Raw genomic sequence first — 20,968 nt, forward strand, 5'->3', positions numbered from 1 at the left:
CCTTCAGCAAAATGAAGACATGTAGGCTATGTAGAGGTCTGGTTTATGTAAGTCACAGGTGCATGCCAGTCTGGAATGATAATGTAATAGTACATATGATTATATAGTATGTATGTTACATACATAAACATGGTTATTACATATGTAATAATAAAACATTAATAAAAAAAAATGTCCTTACCAAATTCTAGTGGTTGGCTTGCTTACTGGGATGGCCATATGGTACATGAGAGTGGGTGGCTGGGCTATGGAGTGGGATGGGCAGGTGCTTGGGAGTCTGGAATGATAAAAAATATATAAAATGATAGTTACTACTACTGTACTACTGCACATGTTATTACTGTTTGACATATGTAGTGTGTAATACGTATGTTCAATATAAAAAATGAAGAATTCTTTTACTGAAGGAATGGGAGAGGTGATACTACTCGTATCAACTGATTTGGGCTCTGGAGAGGTGATACTCGTATCAACTGATGAGGGAACATCTACATCTGGAAAGAATGATATGGGTACATAAATATATTATATATATATAGTACAATTTTAATAAAACTTTCTATAGCAATTTATAAAACATTTATACAAATTTGTTAAGGATTCCTTACCTGATGAATAGGGCGAGGCATCAAAACCATGGAAAGGCTCAGGGTCATCTGGGTCGCTGTCACTATCAAAGGGGTCTGAAATGAAAAAAAAAAAATAATAAGGTTATGCAACATCAAACACATTGTACCACTATGTAAGTTAGTGTACGTATGTATGTAGGGTGTAAACAATTTCTAACATGAAAATGAGAAAAATGAAATTGCTTACCTGATTGTACACGTACAGGTGGGCGGGCTGCTGCTACAGAGGGTCCAGGTACAGGGGGATCTGGAACTGTCACGGGTAGTACAGGGAGATCTGGGAACTGTCACAGGTAGTACAGGGAGATCTGGAACTGTCACAGGTAGTACAGGGGATCTGAACTGTCACCACTTCTGCAATAAAATTACAAATGATGAAAATTAATGAAGTTACAATTTACTCTTACATTTAGTTGTTACATTAAAAAATTAACACATTTTAATATGTACACTATGGTAAACACATAAATTAGTAAAAACAGTTCAGAATTCCTTACCAGGACTAGGAGTGGGAGGTGGTGGTACTGGAGACTTGTGATAAGAAAGTGTCAAGCCTGGACTGCACACTTCTCTTCGTCTGCTTCTCCTTCAGGGTCTCCTTGTAGAAAGTCACCAAATCCATGATTCTCTCTTGATTTTGTCAAACCTAGAAACGTTAGGGTCTTCTGCCTCAAAAGAAGCCAAGGCTCTCTCCAGATGAGTAAAACCCTCTGACAAGCCTTTCACAGTTAATGACCTGGGTTTTGGCTCTGGTGCTGCCTCCTCTTCCTCAATCATTTGTTGTTCAAGTTCTAGTAAGTCCTCTGCAGACAATTCCTCTCCATGGGAAGCCAGCAGCTCTGTTACATCATCAGGTTCAAGATCTAGTTTCAGCCTCTTGCTTAGCCCTACGATCTTCTTCCTCGTCACAGTCTCGACGTCTTCTGCCTGGTCAAAGCCTTCAAAACTGTGCACAAACTGTGGACACAGTTTCCTCCAGGCCCCATTTAAAGTGGTCGTCTTCAACCTCGTCCCAAGCACTTGCAATGTTCTTCACTGCATCTGCAATGTTGTAGCCCTTCCAGAATTGCTTCAGTGTCAACTCCTTGTTAGCTTCTATGGCCCTCAAAGCAAAACGTATGGTCCTTCTAAGGTAGTAAGCCTTGAAATTAGCTATTACTCCCTGGTCCATTGGCTGTATCAGCGATGTGGTATTGGGTGGGAGGTACACCACCTTCACATTAGGATGCATGTCGCTCAAATTTGTTGAAGGGTGACCAGGCATTGTCCAGGACTAAGAGGGCCTTAAAAGGCAGACCCTTCGAAGTCAAATACCGCTCCACTGCTGGCAACGAAATGGTCATTGAACAATCTTCGAAGACCATTAAGGTAACCCACGCCTTCTTGTTAGATTTCCAAATCAACAGGGAGTTAACTCTTGAAAATGCCCTTGAAAGCCCTGGGATTCTCGGCCAAATACACCAGCAAGGGCTTCAGTTTCAAATCACCACTTGCATTGGCCCCAAACAGCAAAGTCAGTCGCTCCTTTCCAGCTTTATGGCCAGGTGCTGACTTCTCCTCCTTGGAAAGGTACGTTCGATTTGGCATTCTTTTCCAAAATAATCCAGATCCTCATCCACATTAAAGACTTGGTCAGCCGTGTAACCACCATCCTTAATTATCTCAGCCCCAAACCACCTGGAAAACTTTCTGCTGCTTCGCTATCAGCACTAGCAGCTTCACCTTGCAGCTTCACATTATGCAAATTTGCACGAGCCTTAAAACGGTTAAACCAACCTCTACTCGCGGAAAATTCACCACCAGCACTGCCTTCGCCAAACTTTTTCACTACTGCCTCATGCAGCGCTCTAGCCTTCTCCTGGATCACACTTAAGCTCACCGGAACACGTCGCTGGTTCTGGTCCTCCAGCCAGATCATGAGCAATTTCTCCATTTCAACAATGCTCTGGCTACGTTGCTTCTCGTTTATCACCGTTGACTTCATCGGTGCAGCATCCTTAACATGCTTCAGAATACGTTCCTTATCCTTCACAATGGTTACCACCGTGGTCCTGCTCAAGCCTAAAGAACGGCCTATTTCGGTGTTAGTTTCTCCCTTCTCCGAACGCTTTATCACGTCATATTTGACCTCCATCGTGATGACCTTCCTCTTCTTGGATGAACTATCATCGGAGGAAGTACTTTGGCGTTTAGGAGCCATTGTAAATTTGCGAAAATGGCAAGGAATTTCAGCAACGTCTCAGCACACAACCTAGTGAAATGCAGGCAGGCACGCGATTGAAGTGGCGTCCTTTCGTATTGTTACGCTTGGCGTCCTCGACCGTACCCGAGGTCGTTGTTCGGTCAATTTACCATACAGTTTAATAGCGTTAATTAATTTATGCACCTCCGCTCAAAAACTAGTTCTGCATATGAGGTATCGTTAAAAAGCATAACAAAACGTCGTAACCTTGGAATTTGTGTTGTAATCTAACCAGAAACTTAGTTTTTTTAATTATGTACTGGAAACAAGCAATGATTTTTCATTATATTTGCGCTTTTGGACTGTTTTAAACTGCGCATCCCAAGCTAGTGTATTCATTCGCCCGCAAACTAGTTCCGCATATGCGGCGTCACTAAAAAAATTCAAAAAATACGAAAAAAAAAAGTGTCAAAAATCATCATAACCTCAAAATTTTTGTTGTAATGTAACCAAAAACATATTTTTATTATGTACTGTGCTAAACTATAAAGGATTTTTATCATAGCATGCGTTTTTTAAAAGCGTCGTTAACTCGGAGCGTCGGAAGCGTCAGCGTCGTAACCTCGGAACAAGCGTCGTAACCCAGGACGGAATTTCCATTGAATATTTAAGAAAAAGCGTCGTAACCTCGGAACGTCGTAAGCCGGAACCGTCGTAAGCCGGGGACTGCCTGTAGTAATTTTTATTTATCACACTTTGCATACATGTATTCTGGGAGAGTGGTGTGATATATTTTCTTGGTTCTGATTAATGTGTCCTACACAACTACCAAATAGGTTTGATCTTTTGTTAATTGGTGCCAGAAACATCATAACGGTAGTTTTTGAAGCGTCAAGTTTTATTGTGAACTAGTTCAAAATAGTCTTGTCGTCAGAAATATTCAGGTTTTCTAAAGAATCTCCCCTGTTCCTATGTGTTGACAAACCTTGCCAGTGTTGGCCACTGCATCAGCTTCAATGTTAGATCAGTCATCAGTGTTGGTAGATAACTTGAACTTGTAGGTGATCTGAGATCCCCGCCTGGGTGAAAATTCAACCAGGTACAGTCAGTCCCTGCTTTCCAGTGGCATCGGTTAATAGCATTTCAGTGTTACAGCGCTTGGTTAATGACGTAATCAATCAGATTTGCAGCACCAGTAAACAGTTTCTTGGCATTGGCAAGTGGGCTAATGGCTCTTATGGTGTTGTAAACTCCGTTTATTGCCATAATTATTGTCATGTTTTCGGTCATCATCGCTTGGTCGGGAACAGAACCTCCACCATTATTCGGGAACTGCCTATACTCTGTTACTGATAATTTTTCCATCACACTTGTCTGTGCTCAAGTCTTGCAGTGGTTTCCAGTTTCCTGTGATTGGTTATTTCCATGGTATGAATGCCATACTTCAATTTGTGAGTGAAGTACTTCACTCCATGCCTTCCACATTTCTATGGGTGATAGACTCGGTTGTAAAGTGAGATTGTTGGCTTGTCTCACCTGCATTTTGACCATTAGTATCTCACTTTTAGCATGTGGTAAACAATCTTATATGGCGTAGGGGCATTAGGATGAGTTACTGGTTTGTTTCTAGAAAACAAAATAATTTTAAAGTTTGAATAAGATGTCAGTGCCCCATTCTATGAATCACTGCTTACTTTGCCCATGTTTTTGTGGACCTCTGTTTTTTCCTGAAAAGTTTAAATATCTTTCCTTACAGAAGAGGTTATGCCTAGTGGCACGAGAACGCGAAAGCCTAAAGGGATTACTGAAAAGAAAATTGCAACAAGTCCAAAGAAGAAGAAGAAGACTGGTTCTGGTCCTCAAAAAGAATATGAGGTAATTTTGAGACATTTCTAAAAGATAGACTAGTCTGCTTTAAGGAACTGACAAGATTTTTTGCAATTACATATTATGGTGAAGTTAAATGCTTGTCAAGACATTAATCCATAAGGTGGCTCTGATTCCAGGTCTTAGTAATTTTGTGCTCTTGCCTTATGTGTATCCCATGGTATGCTGAAAGAAATATGCTATTCCTTTCTATTATATTCTCATCTCATCAACTGTATGGTTCTGCCTTTGTAAATTATGAGTCATACTCTTTCTTTCATCCTAGCTTTTTAACATTGGCAATTTTGAATATAATTTGTATACAGTACTGTTATTTTTGTGTTTTAATTTTTATTCATTATATTGTGTCTGATGATAAGTACCCATTAGTGAATAATATATTTCATTTAAAGAGAGAGCAAAGATTGTGGATGGTAACATCAAGCCTGTATTGCTCTCCGCAGATAAAACATTGATAATCACAAAAAGAAATTTAGGATTTACATGTTTAAAAGAGGGATTATATATGTTTATGATGACAAGGATTCAGCTTTTATTGCTTTAGACTTGGATAATGAACAATTGGGTAGACTCGTATCTTCCGTTTGCACTAGTTCACAAATATGAGGGAAAAATTTGTATTGAGGCACCATGATACTATTCATGGGCTCTTATTGAGACAGGTTTCAGCATCCTGACTACCCTTGGTAGGGTTCTGCTAGGTCCATTGTGTACTGTTCATGTTGCTCCACCTTTTGCAGATTATTAATGTATTTTCTCAAGACAAGGCTCTTATAACTTGGATTATTTAATTAACAGGGTGTTATTGTATTTCTTGGTTTTGTACAAAAATGTAGGAGGTAGTGTCATCAATGAACCTCAGGCAGTGAAATTTAGACATTTCTTAAGGTCTTTTGCAGTGTCCCTTCAGCTCCTAGCTGGAATCCCTTTCATTCCATTTAGTATACTACTCCCGTTCATATTCTCTTTCTTCTATCTTACTTTCCACCCTCCCCCAACGATTGTTTTATAGTGCAACTGTGAGATTTTCCTCCTGTTACACCTCCCCATAGGGGGGTAGTGCCGTCAATGCACCTCATGCGGTGCAATGTAGGCATTACTTAAGGTTCTTTGCAGCGTCCCTTCGGCCCCTAGCTGCAACTTTTTTCATTCCTCTTACTGTACCTCCTTTCATATTATCTTTCTTTCTCTTACTTTCCACCCGTTCCTAACAGTTGATTCACAGTGCAACTGCGAGGTTTTCCTCCTGTTACACGTTGCCAACCTTTTCTCTGTAAATTTCCGTTTCAGTGCTGAATGGCCTTAGTTGCCCCAGTGCTTTGCATTATGCCTAAAACCTATAAATAAATCAGTCAATCCTGTTACACATTTCAAACCTCCTTTGCTCTCAGTTTCCCTTTCGGTACTGAATGACCTCATCATAGATCCCTAAACTTGGCCTTAGTTCAAATCTTATTCTCGAATGCCTTACATTCCACCTTTCATTTATATCATTTTACATTCAGGTTGAAGCTGTTGTAGATCATCGTGTCCGAGGCCGTTTCACAGAGTATAAAGTCCGGTGGAAAGGGTACGGCCCTATGGATGATTCTTGGGTGTCTGAAGCAGAATTGAACTGTGACTCCCTTCTGAACAAATACTTCAAGTCTGCTGGGACTGGAGCACAGCAGGAGGAGGAGTCTTATGAGGTGAGATTATTTAAATACCTTATGTGACAATTTGTTTAAGTATGAAGCACTGAAGTTTCATTAGAATAGTAGTGTTCATTAATGCTTTTTGGGGTAAGCTCAATAGGGAATTTTGTAAGCTTTGTTAGGGCATAACATTGATTTAGATGCATAGTAAGATTGAAACTTATGCATTGCCTGTGGTGATTTTTTTAAATTTTTCGTGACATATCTTTGTTGAAATGTGTGTCATGTAAAATAAGTACAATAAGTAACATGTATGACACAGTGGACTTTCTGAGTTTTGTCTTTTGTTGAACCAGAGTTTTGTCTTTTGTTGAACCAGATGATATATCTGTGAATAAGCACAGATGTTGAAAGAGAATTATGGAAAAATTTTAATTTGTTGAGGCTACTTGTTTGTATAGTATATATGGTGTAAGAAGGGTTTTGAAGGTAAGAAGTGAGGGGAAAATAATGCAGTAGAAAGGTTAGTATAGATGAAAGACTGGATCAGGGTGTAAAGTTTGTGCGGTCATTTGTAGAGAGTTAAGACTGGTAGGCTAGTGAGAGCGGTGTGTCTTATCGTGATTTGAAAGAAGTTTTCTCCACTGTAAAGTCTGTTCATGATTCAGCAATTAATGGATGATTGTGGCAGTGACATTGTTAATGGATTACTGTGTTGGCAACATGGTTAATGGTGGATTGTGGCAGCAACACAGTTAATAGATGATTATGACACAGTTAATGGAAGATTATGACAGCGACATGGTCAATGGATGATTGTGGCAGTAACACAATTGATGGATGATTGCGGCAGTAACTTGTCCTCTTGGTAAGAATTTAATAGTATATGTACAAGAGTCCGAACTGAAATATTTTTCATATTAGGTTGAAGCTATCATGAGCCTGAGAGAAGTGGAGGGCCGCACTGAATACAAGGTCCGCTGGAAAGGTTGGAGTGCAAAATACGACTCCTGGCTGCCTGAAGATGAACTGAATTGTCCTGATCTCTTGAAAAAGTTCCTTACTACCCTCGAAAAATTGGAGAAGCAAGAAGATTGGCAGGTAGGTTCCAAGACTGTTCTTTTACAAATACATATTATATTTGTTTGTGGATGTGATAGAGTCTTTTTTTTATGATTGTCACCAGTAATTTTTGTTTTGTTGGGTGGTAAGTTATCCACAAGGTAAAAGGTAACTAGAATCATTGTCTCTGGGAATGGTATAAACAGTGTCAAATGGAGAATCGCTTCACATTGTTTATATCATTCTGATTGAACTCGCATATAAAGTAGTTATTTAGATTTGTTTGTGAGTGTGTTGTTTTACCATCATACAGTTCAGCTTTTGCACCATTGGATAGAAGTCCTTGTGGCAGATTAAGACAGCTTTGTACCTCTTAAAGAGGCTTCTTTCAGCATTTTGAATGTTAACTTGACCCACAGAAGCATAATTCAGAAGTGAAGTCATCAGATTCTTGATCTGAGTTATGTACAGATATATCATAGTTAGAAGGATATATGCAATATACGTAGTACATACGTGTCAGTAAACAGAAAACAGGAATAAGATGAAGTGATTGTTTGTTGACAGTAACATTAAACCAACTGTTGGTTAGTGGTTTTCTGACATTCAAAAAGAAGAATGCCACATTGAAGTAATATTAAAAAAGGCCACTTTGAAGCAGGGTTGAAGTAATGTCATCCTGTCTTGAACTGATCACAGTCGTCTGTCCTATGGGTATGTGCTGAACAACTTACATGACTTAGTCTCTGAATGCAGAGTAGCATCTAAGATTCAAATATGTCCTGATTGATTGTCCAGCTTTCAGCTAACAGTGTTTATGAAGTACTGGAAGTGTATCCTTGATAGAAATTTTAGCAGAATCTTCAACATTTCCAATGTATCCAGTTACTGAACTTTTAATTGGTTGCAATGTATGAAATATCCAAATATACCTTTAGAATGTTGTATTTTTGTCTGAAATGTCATTTTGTCATTGATTAGTGATCAATAAAACCTATTCTCCAGTCTTTCTTTTTTGTTAAACCAAACATTATCTTTTGCTCAGGTAACTCTTCAGGGTAGTGTGAAGAGTACTTAAATTCATATGAAAGGAAATTTTAAATAATGACACTTACATTTCTTGTATTGCCATAATGGTAATGGTAACAGTGATCAGTAAGTTGCCCATGCGAGAGATATTGACTATCAATGGGTACTTATTGTAGGAACACCCTGTCAGGAGGTAGTGCCATCGGTGCACCTCACAGGCTGCACTGTAGGCATTACCTAAGGTTCTTTGCAGCATTCCTTTGGCCCGTATTACTGTACCTCCGTCCATATTATGTCTCTTCCATCATGCTATTCACCCCCTCCTAATTATTATTTCATATTGCAACTGCAAGGTTTTCCTCCTGTTACACTTTCAAACCCACCCACTCAATTTTCTTTCCAGTGCTGAATGACCGCATAGGTCTCAGTGCTTGGCCTTTGGCCTAAACTGTATATTCCAATTCCTAGTTGTAGAAACTTACTTGGTCAAAATGTCCAAGTCAGATTAGTGAATTGTGTTGGAGTCTGGAATGTTGACACTGCCATAATCTCTCAAGCTTTTTCTCTACTTGGTAGCCAGTGGTGCAAGCTGTACAGCTTCCAGAAATTAACTTTTCCCACATTTCTTTGAATTTGTAAGAGGAAAGTCAGTATGCTTGGTTATACATAAGTTGCAAATGCCTTGAGTAGGGAAGAGTTTTGCATTCTGTAAATTCTAATTTTTCCAGGTGGAAAGTATATTGGATACCCGACAAAGGAAAGGAAAGGTTGAATATTTGATCTCCTGGAAAGATTGGGGTCCTAAATACAACTCATGGGAACCAGAAGAAAATCTAGAAGGTTGCAAGGATATCTTAGATCAGTTCCATAAACAACAGGACAAAGAAAAGGTACTGTATTGTGTGTTCATATGACCTTTCTTGTAGTGTACTGCAGGCCAAATTTATTGCAATTATCTTTTCAGAATATAAAGTTAGGCCCCCTAGCCTCCCGTTTTAGACAGCAAAATTATGAGTTCCTTAACTATGTAACCTTTATGATAGTACTTTAATATTGCTGTGCATTATAAAAAGCTATAAGTGAGCAGGCATTATTCAGGGGCCTAAAATCAAGACCAGTGATAAACAAATTTTCATTTGATGTTGTCTCTATTTGAAAGTAGTATAACCAAGTTAAACTACAGTAATGTGTTAGTCAACTGTGCACAATAGAACAAATTGACTGGGAATACGTATATTAAAAATTTTCTTGCACAAATGGTGTTCCTTTGTGAAATGTGTAAATTTTGCTTATTTTCTCCCAACCAAGGAAAAGTTGCTGAAGGCCGGTCGGAAAATGAGGGAAGACAGACCAGCAACTCAAAGGTTTGCCGACAACTACTCGGAGGGAAGCCGACCTCGATCTCGCCGTAGCTCCGGAAAGAAAAGGTCTTACTCGGAATTTTATGATCAGTGATGCAAAGTCGTGCATTGTTAGTGGTGTTTGTGGCGTTGGCGTGAGGTGTAGCAAAATTGTTATTGAATTTTTTTATTCTTAATTCAAGACTACTGCCATTTATGAGTAGTGTTATAGTTTATTGGTACAATAACTTGTTTGTATGACTCAAGCACCAAGGAATTTGGAGCAGTCATTATTTTCTGTTCAATTCTTTTCCTAAAGGACTGCGTAAGATTTGTACTCTGAACTCAAAGCTCACACAGCTCATATATGTCGTCTGAAACTTCTCAAGCCGAGTGAAAATAAAATCCACCTGAAACAAAGTGAAAGATATAAAGGAAAAATGTTTCATTTTCAATGGTGGATATTATGCAAATAACTCAAGCTTGTCAATTCCTAAGCACTGTATCAGATGTCAGTCTATTGCAGAGTATTTTCTCCAGATGAGAAAAGTTTCTTTATATTTTTATGAGGTGATGTTAGTATGTAACCTAAGACATTTTTTTTTCAAGAACGCTATTTTTTTTGTAGAGCATAATTTTAACATGTAGGTGTAAGTAGTATATACTTAAAGAGCCCAAGAAGATTTGTATCATTGTTATGTTGTTTTACAGTATTTATATGCTAGCGGAAGCAAAGAAATGCACCTTGGAGCTTTTGATTATTATTTTTTCTAGGGAAAAAATTAGATTTCGTTTGATCATATTTAACAAAATTTTTAGATGTTTTGAGCATTCGAATTTTGGATGCAAGGATTTAAGAATACTCAAGACTAAACTATGTATGTTTTTTTTTTACGTTCAAGTGCAATTTTTTATTTTTTATATCTAAAAACTGTGATTTATTTTCTCATTTAAAGTACATTTTAGCTGCAATACTTCCTTGTAAATGATTAATTTTTGTTTTGTATTTTGTCACATAATAGGTATATTGATATATTTTAGTTCATATGGAAGTACAAACCAACACCTTTGACGTGGGAGCATTCCTTGGTGCACACTGGAAATTGTCGTTGGAGCTTGGTAAGAAGATTGTTGGTAGCTTGATGAGGCAGCTTTTGTTCTTCTAAGTATTTCTGTAGTGAGAGGATAGGCACATCTCATTCTAGCTTGGGGGCGGGGGGGACTATCAATCTTCCATTTGTATGCCAGATTGTAAAGGAGGTGGCAGGAGTCATCAGTCCTCCACTCCTTATCATGACTGGGAACATAGCAGTTCTGGTTGGAAGTTCAACTTGTCAGTCATTTTTGAGTCTGTCCTCCCATGTAAGGAGTGACTCTCTTATTTAAAAGGTGGAGGTTTGTACTTGATACAAATAGCAAATTATTAAGGTAATTTGTGTTTTCCTTGAGTTTTCAAACCAGAATAATTTGTCACATCCCATCTTGTTACCAAGTGTCAGTGACTGTTTCCAGCTTGCACTGAGGGATACTCGTACACAAAAGGCTATGGTCTGTATACCTAGAGAAGATACAAAGTTTTTTTTTTTTAAAGAAATTTGTTACTTTATAAGTGTTTCTTTGTTGTATTTTACTAATATATGTCATGGGTGGACAAAGTGTTATTGCCATAAGTGTTGGTAATAATTAGTTGTACAAAATTTGATAAACGTTTTACTACTTCATTGCAATCTAGAACTTCAGCTAATGGGGGCAAGCTCTTCCATTGTGAATTCTTACAGTGAACTTAGTCACATAACATAGTTGTAAGTCATTAAACATAGATTATATGATTCATGACCTCATGAATTTAAGTAAAGTTTTATTTACCTTTGCCATTTATTTTTGTTTTATTCTGATACCTGCACTTGTGAGTTTGATTTCAGTAGTTGAAACATTAAGCCAACCATTGGATGGAGTTCTTATAAAAAAGAAAGCTATATTGTAGCAACATTATTCCATCATTTAGTTGATCATGCTCATCTGTCTGATGGGTGTTTGACGAATAACGCATGTGACGAGGGTTGCCGTTTTGAGGAATTTCGTCTATTAGTGTGGCTTTCTGGTGATATCTGGCAACCCTCCGTGGCTTTTCCGACCACAGGCCATGGCAGTAAAGAATAAAATTCTTCACTTTGCCTTTTTATGTTTTATTATGAACATAAAGCTATAAAACATATCCTGCTTATTTATACAAATGAATTTTATTGAAATCCTTTATTTTTCCTCGTCAAAATTACTTTATGTTACGCTAGTGACATGTAGTTTTCTAACATCACGGAAAATAATTCTACATCGGAAAATACGTATTCTAACCATTAAATCATAAATAACGTAAAAAAATCAGATGAACTGCATGTGGTAACACTACTAAAAGCCAATGTTGTGAAGAAAAAACGGCATCACTGCATGTGACCCAATCTTTGAATGCATTCTTCATTGTTTTCCAAGTTTCAACCAAGACCCATAAGGAAGAATAGTGCTGTCAGTGCACCTTACTTTATGCACTGTAGGCATTACTTTTAAGTAAAATTGCAATTTTTAAAAGTAAATTGTATTTTTCCCAACTATACAAACCTGAGGTCCTTTACAATAGGAATTATTTTCAGCGTAGACCGGAATTTAGCTGATGAAGATTTAATAAGGTAGTTCCGCAGTAACTGCTTGTCTAGTAGTCGGGAGTCCCTCCTGACTGGACGTAAACATTCCACTTTGCTTAAGGCCCAGGCACAGATTGAGGGGTGGCATGAGGTGGGCATAAATGTAAAGGACCTCAGGTTTGTATAATAGTTGGGAAAAATACAATTTACTCTAAAAAAAATGTGATTCGTTCCTACACATTATACAAACCCTCTGTCCTTTACATAAATAGGATTCAATGGTTGGAGGGAGGAATCTGACAAGTCACGTGAACAGACTGGTGTTCGCACAACCATGCTTCCCTTCCTGGTCCTAAGAGCGATGAGGGGAACCTGGCCTCTGTCCAATTGGTCGGAGTATGGGAACTGCATGACCAATGGACAGACCTCTGGACCAATTCATAAAAGGGAGGCAAGCTTAGCTGGTTATGAATAGCAAACAAGAACCTAATGCTAGTCAGAAGCAAAAAGTCAAGTATACAAGTATTGGGTTTGTCTTAAGCCAAGGTCTCCTCCCTCAGCTTGACCATGGCAAGTTGTCTTTGGTCACCTGTTGTCCTTGTGGATGACTTCACTGTCCAAGTCTTGATACCCTCAATCCTTTCCCATTCCTCTCTCGGAGGTGAGAGAGGACATAGACTGGTGGCTGGACAACAAGAACCTCTTGATAGGAATATGCATGTGTACTCCCCCTCCGTACATGCTTCTTTTCTCAGATGCACCGACCAAGGAATGGGCCGCACACTTGGAGGAGTTGCTGACTTCAGGGGTGTGGAACCCAGTCGACAAGCACCTTCACATTAATATCCTGCAATTCTTGGTGGCTTTTCTAGCCTTCCAAGAGTTTCAGGATTGAGTGATGGGACACTGTGGTGTTGATGAGTGACAACACCATGGTAGTGGCATATGTCGACAAGCAGCAGGGTCTGGTATCCCTTCCACTCCACCAGTTGACCATGAAGGTGTGCAAGTGTGCGGTGACTCATTCAGAGCTGTTGGCCAGGTACAATCCAGGCAAGGGGAATGTAGTGGCAGACACTCAGTCGCCATTATCAAGTAATAGGGACAGATTGGTCCCTTCACTCTGACATCATTGAGAGGTTGTTTGATCTGTGGTGGGGGGAGGGGATAGGGCATCTTGTCATAGATCTGTTTGCTACGAACAATACAACAGAAAACTTAAGGTCTTCTATTCCATCATGCTAGTCCCTTGGGCCACTGCAGGGGACATATTCCATCGCCTGTGGGATAATCTTGGTGTCTATGCCTTCCCTGCGTTTTATCTGATTCGCAGGGTGATCACCCTGAATCTCGGGTTGGTTCTCGTGGCTCCGCCATTTCATATCTCGACCAGTTAGCTCTGTTCTCCGAGTCCCCAACCTTCTGTGTCTACCTCATGTATAGTGGTACCGCCAGGCAGTGCAGCCCTTGTATCATCACAGCTGAAGGTTATCCACCATATCTTGTGAACAAGAGGCTTTTTGCACCGTGCAGCAACGGAGATGGCTGGATACCTCAGACAGTCCTCTGCAGCAGTATATCAGGGAAATTGGGCCATCTTCTGTGGTTGGCGTCGTAAACGTGGTCTCTGTCCAGTTGGAGCTACTCTTCAGCAGTTCGTAGACTTCCTCGTCTTCCCTCGCCGAGAGAAGCTTCTCTCTGTTTCAGTTGCGAAAGGCTATAGAGCTGTGCACGGTTTAGTCTTATGACTGGCAGGAGTAGGCATCTCCTCCTTGGAGATTTCGCTACTGATGAGAAGCTTCAAAAGGTCTTGCCCACCCAGGGAACTCAGGCCTCGACTCCTGCACTGTACGAAACTTTAAGAGTCGTCAGACAGGGTTCCAACCCTCAAGACTGTCTTCCTGCTTGCCCTGGCATGGGTGAAGAGTTGGAGAACTGCAAGGACTTTCCTTCAATGTTAAACACTCGAGGGGATGGGGATTTGTTATGCTCGATTTCGTCCTGGATTTCGTAGCAAAGACTCAGAACCCAGCAGTCTCTGACGTCAGGTTTGAGTCCTCCACGATCCTCTCCCTAGAAGACTGTAAGTAATAACCTTGACAAGATGCTATTTTGTCCCGTTGAGTGTCCAAGAAAACTATTTCTTTCTGGCTTCATGAGACAATCAGGAGAGCCTATTCTGCTGCTGGTGAAGACAACACCAGTACCTTCAGCCCATGAGCTCACGAAGTCAGGGTTATCGCTCCAACCCTCGCGTTCAGAAAGAACCTGTCAGTTCCTCAGGTACTGAAACAGATGTGTGGTCGTGCCAGACCACTTAAACTTCTTTCTACCTTTGAGACATTGCCCACAAGTCCTTGGACTTTTTCCTTGAGACCTGTGGTGATTGCTCAACAAATTGTCATGTTTGTGTAGCTTACCCGGCTCCTTTAACAGGACAAGGTTGCATCTCACCTAAGATGTTAGTTTTGGATGTGAGAATGACTGTAGGAGTGACTAGCCTCTCCTTCCCTCTCATCCTCCTCCTCTAACCCTCGGGCAGAGAATGGATTCGAGCTGTTACGTGATAGATCTGGCGGTCGATGCAGGTAAGTTATTCATCGCGCATCAATTATAAATCTTTTTAATAGATTTATAGAAGCAAACCCAATACTTGTATTTGCCTCACTGTCTCCGACATTCAGGTTCATCGTAGCTTGTTTTTGTTGAGGTTATGTTTACCTCCCTCATTCGAAAATGGCCCAGAAGTCTTGCTTGACGTTTGATCTCATTTCCTATACTCCAATCAGTTCATCAGAGGCAAGGTTCCCTTCCTCGCTCTATCAACCAGAAAGAGAATCCTAGGCGTGGCGAACCCCAGTCAGTTCGTAGAGACTTGCTCAGATTCCTCCCTCTAACCAGTGAGTCTACCTGAGGCCGGTCACTCACGTCATGAAATTTGTAATGCCCATTGAAATGGGTGGGGTTGAAGTAGGTTTGAATGTGAGTAGGGTGTTTTTTAGTCAAGTCTGATCTTGCTTGCTTGCTTGTATGGTGTTTTTACGTTGCATGGAACCATTGGTTATTCAGCAACAGGACCAACGGCTTTACGTGACTTCAGAACCATGTCGAGAGTGAGCTTCTACCACTAGAAATACACATCTCTCACTCCTCAGTGGAATGGCTGAGAACCGAACCTGCGACCACCAAGGTGGGACACAAACACCATACCAACCACGCCACTGAGGCACTCAAGTCTGATCTGCTCAAGCCTTCTGGAAGTCAAGCGGGGTCGACAAACCTGACAGTTGAAGTTTTAATGAGCAATTTACGGTCCGACACAGCAGTTGAATATGAGTTTTTCAGATTAAGTCTTTGAGAACCGATAGCTTGCCCACGAGTGGAGTCTTCAATGAGTCTAGATGAACTAGAGGTTCATTTACCAAGAAGAGGACACAGTGCAACATGTCAGACTTTAGGGTATATAAGGAGTTCCAGATGGGGTTCTTCGAGATTTATAAGACGTAGCAATGTATGCGGAATATAAGAAGTAAAGAATATTCCGACAAACACAAAAGAAATGCAGCTTATCGGCTGCTAGCTGAGAAACTAAAACAATAGTGTCTGGATGCAACAAAAGAGATGGTGAACAAGAAGATAAATAACATGTATCAGACTTTCGTACCGAAAAGAATTAAGGAAAGTAGAGGCATCAAAGAAATCAGGAAGCAGTACATAAGATGTTTTGCTTGATTTTATATCCCCTATATATATATATATATATATAATATATATCTATATATATATATATATATATATATATATATATATATATATATATATATATATATATATATATATATATATATATATATATATATATATATATATATATATTATATATATATATATATATATATATATATATATATATATATATATATATATATATATATATATACTATATATATATATATATATATATATATATATATATATATATATATACTATATATATATATATATATATATATATAATATATATATATATATATATATATATATTATATATATATATATATATATGTGCGTGTGTGTGTGTGTGTATGTATGTATATACATACATACACCTTGGTACTTTGAAACCTTGTTGTTCCATCAGGATCTAGAAACTCTACGTCCTTCAGTCTTCAACACCGCCGGGGTAAATGAAACAATGTAATTATATTAATTATATCGCATATCCACAGGTGAAAAATAAAGAGACATGGTGTAGGTCCTGACTGGTTTCGGCTTTATTTTCAAGCCATTGACAGGACCTACACCCTGTCTCTTATTTTTCACCTGTGATATGTGTGATAAACGAATCACTTGCTAAAGTGATTACTATAATCATTATAATATATATATATATATATATCTATATATTATATATATATATATATATTATATTATATATATATATATATATATATATATATATACAATACATATATATATATATATATATATATATATATATATATATATATAATACATATTATATAAATTGTTTAATAGAATGCATTTTATACAATACCTTAATTAATCTCTCAAAACGAAACAAAATTAGTACCTTGTTCAGGACGTTAATCAATTAAATTCAGAGATAAAAGAAAAATACGGAAGGCCGAGGGAATGTCTTAACGAAATATTAATATATGCTGTGAAAAGCTAATAAATTTTATATGATTTTAAGATGGAAATGGAATTGCGGGGTAGAAGGAAGATAGAAAGCCCAAGAAAGAGATGACGTGTTGTGTAGGGGAAGATTTTATGGTAAAATATTAATGAGAACGATGATGCACAGGACTGAAATCGATGGAGACGACTCATCCATAATGGCGACCCCATAAAAATAAGGGTTAAAGCTGGGAAGAAGAAGAAGATGATTTAAAGGAGAACTGGAAAAAATGACGCGCCTCAGCGGCGTGGTTGGTAAGGTATTAGCGTCCCACCTCGATGGTCGTGGGTTCGATTCCTGGCCATTCCATTGAGGAGTGAGAGATGTGTATTTCTGGTGATAGAAGTTCACTCTCGACGTGGTTCGGAAGTCACGTAAAGCCGTTGGTCCCGTTGCTGAATAACCACTGGTTCCATGCAACGTAAAAACCACCATACAAAAAGAAAAAAAGAAAAGAAACAATGACTCTCAAGTCAGTAGAATCATAACTGTAGGTAATGATACCTCCAACCCTTACCCAGAACCCACCATTCTCTTTAGTTATTGTTTGTTTGTTTGTGGTGGTTTTACGTTGCATGGAACCAGTGGTTATTCAGCAACGGGACCATTACGTGACTTCCGAACCACGTCAAGAGTGAACTTCTATCACCAGAAATACACATCACTCACTCCTCAATGGAATGGCCGGGAATCGAACCCGCTACCACCGAGGTGAGAAGCAAACACCAAACCAACCACGCCACTGAGATGCTTTCTCTTTAGTTAGTACTGATTACGATATACAGTAGCGTAATGATTGGTTAGACCCAAGGCCAATGGTTAGACGATAAAGATTTATTACCTTATTACTTTTACTCGAATACACAATAAACTATTAGGTATATTTGTAGAAGTCAATTATTTCTAAAAGCAAGTTTTTGTTACTGTAAGATACAAATATGTAGTGTTATCCAAATAGCTTAACATATCTCTGTTATGACTCTTCCAAGAGCTTGGAGGAATTTGGTCATACTCCATTTCACATCTATGCTCTGTTTTTTTTGTTTTTTTATCTGTCCATCCGCCTGTGGTCTTTTTGTATGGTAACTGCGTCCCGGGCTTTAGATAGTCACGCTATTTGTAAGTTTTAGGTAAATAAAAGGATACCTGGGTGTACATTTGCAACTGAAAAGTGTTTTGATAATTTACTGTATGTAAAACTGTTGCAGTAATCGTAAATGTCTGGACCACCGTGTTCTTTTACTCATTGATTTTTCTGTAAGTTAATCCTCTCTCTCTCTCTCTCTCTCTCTCTCTCTCTCTCTCTCTCTCTCTCTCTCTCTCTCTCTCCAACTTTTGAGTTTTCTATATCAGTGGTTCCCAAACTTGACCATACCAAGGAACCCCCCAGCCCCCACCCCCATATGATGAGTTCCACCCGAGGACCCCAGCCAATCGAAAGTTATCATTACCACACCGGGATACCTACCCAGTAGGTTCAATGTAGTAGCTACATTTAGTATTTGCATATTCCTGTACAGAATAAGTATAAGTAAATATATAAAACATGCGCAATATTTTTTTATTGCTTTCAATTCAATACAAAGTAAAATTGGCGAAAACAGCGTAATTTTTTTCTGGAGTTTTTTTTTCATGGTATCGCTTATCCCTAGGGCCTGGGGGTCGCTGACCCCAGTTTGGAAACCACCGCGCGGCCTATATTATAGTCTATCCTCGAGCGTGAAGAGATCATAGAGAAAAAAAAAATCTTGTGATGCCGAGATTTTTAAGGACATAATTATTTAAATATATTTGGGAACTAATAGGATTGCTATTCATTATCTAGCCGAGAAAAGAAAGCTCATCATAGGTTCTAGCAGTTAGGCTTTCGTATAAATTGTGTACGTATATCCCATTCCATTCTTTTCCACCTTATAGAGTAGCTTCAGAAAGTTGTTGTAGTACCATGGAGTCGTTTTATATTTGAAGTTTTAGTGTCAGTGCACTACCATGTCAACTTTTTTTTCTAGATAGGTCCGGTCATGTGATTCAGAAAGGACCTCAGTTGTTATGTAGGTATTTCTTTCCTCTAGAGGTTTTGGGAGCTTCAGCAGAGCTCTCCTCTACCATGGATCATCAACTACGTAAGTTCTCAGAACCTGAAGCCTAGTTCGCCCATTTTACTGGAATATGACTTTTCCATTTCCTGTTTCATATTTCAAGGTTTCCAGAGAGAAAGACAGTATTGCGTTACTGTTGTTAAGCATTCTGTTTAGATGAGTGAAGGCGCTGCTTTGGAAGTTTCCTGCACGGGAGGTTCGTCTATGTTCTAGCTGCTTAATCATGTAATTGTCTGCTCTGCACCCAGGAGCAAATTCCTGAAAGGAAATACCATATATATATATATATATATATATATATATATATATATATATATATATATATATATATATATATATATTAAAGGGCAACATTTGTTTTGCTAGAATGGACGTTTAATTTGAATCGTGATGTTTCCCGCCACTTATCAGGGGAGGCATTGAACGCTCAACGACCTCAGTTCCAATAAATCACAAACCACTGGTGAGTAATCATTTATAAAGATAATGGCGCCATCGTCCATTGGCTCGACTTACGAAGGAAGAGAGCAAACATAGGCTCAAGAAAATAGGAAGAAGAAGAAGAAGCAAGAGGAGGAAATGGATTCGATGCTTCTTCTTCTCTTTCGAGCAAGAATTCTTGGGCAGATATGGATTGGGGTTTGCCAAAATTCTCGTCCGTCCGCCAGCATTATTTCGCTTGTCGACCTCCTTATGTTTTCTTTGTGCCTTTCTCTTATAAGCAGTTTGATTTTAGTTCGTGACATACTCGTATGTACCTGTTAAATTATTTACTAGTAGTTTCTGTAATTGTTTATTTGGCTACATAGTTATATATATCAATATATATATATATATATATCTATCTATATATATATATATTATATATATATATTAATATAATTATATATGCTTAACTAGTCTCCTCTTATTGGTGAATTAATGATCACTCGAAATATCTGCGGTGCTTTATATATATATATATATATATATATATATATATATATATATATATATATATATATATATATATATATATATATACACTATATATATGTGTATATATATATATATATATATATATATATATATATTTTATATATATATATATTAATTGTATGTAAACAGTACTATTGCACTAATTTTCATTGATTATTTGGACAATTTAAAATTATCCATTCTTATTTACTGCCTTCGTACCAGGCACTTATAATAAAAACCATATAATTTTTTACTATGATTGTTTTAGGGAAAACAATAATTTATTTTCATTGCTCTGAATTTTGTTACTGAAGAGTTTCTGATAGTGAAACGCGGATAACAAATTCTACATTTAGGCCTTACGCTGTCCAATCCAAGGTCCAATCTGTCATATTGCCGTCATATCGTTATGGCTACACTAGACATCATCTCTTAGTAAAATAGGCTACGCTTTGTATGTGATTTGCTGAAATAGGTCTACGTTCTGTGTAATTATTTATCGCTGTCATTCTCTTCTTTATATGTGTGGTATTCACTGCTTTAGCTGGTTTTAGAAGAGAGATAACCGTAGATAGATAGAGAGAGAGAGAGAGAGAGAGAGAGAGAGAGAGACGATGAGAGGAGAGAGAGAGAGAGAGAGATGCTTTAGGCTATAATGAAAAACGAATCCTGTAATGCTTCTAAAAAATACCTAGAAAAAACTCATACGGATGTTCATATACTAAAAACGAACTAATATACCCTAACAACGGAGCAATACCATATATATATATATATATATATATTATATATATATATATATATACTA

The 20,968-nt window shown here is 38.2% G+C and overlaps 1 protein-coding gene across 1 annotated transcript in view; it reads left to right on the forward strand.

The window, feature by feature from the left end:
- Nucleotides 1-11,641, forward strand: part of LOC135214437 (M-phase phosphoprotein 8-like) — a 75,769-nt gene extending 64,128 nt beyond the window's left edge. The window contains exons 4-8 of the mRNA XM_064248729.1: nt 4,568-4,686; nt 6,204-6,386; nt 7,257-7,433; nt 9,152-9,313; nt 9,732-11,641. Of these exons, the coding sequence (XP_064104799.1) occupies nt 4,568-4,686; nt 6,204-6,386; nt 7,257-7,433; nt 9,152-9,313; nt 9,732-9,878 (788 nt within the window). The 3' untranslated portion in view covers nt 9,879-11,641. The remainder of the gene's footprint in view (nt 1-4,567; nt 4,687-6,203; nt 6,387-7,256; nt 7,434-9,151; nt 9,314-9,731) is intronic.
- The last annotated feature ends 9,327 nt before the right edge of the window (nt 11,642-20,968 follow it).

This window comes from Macrobrachium nipponense, chromosome 45 (genome assembly GCF_015104395.2).
Source record: "Macrobrachium nipponense isolate FS-2020 chromosome 45, ASM1510439v2, whole genome shotgun sequence".
Taxonomy (NCBI): Eukaryota; Metazoa; Arthropoda; class Malacostraca; order Decapoda; family Palaemonidae; genus Macrobrachium; species Macrobrachium nipponense.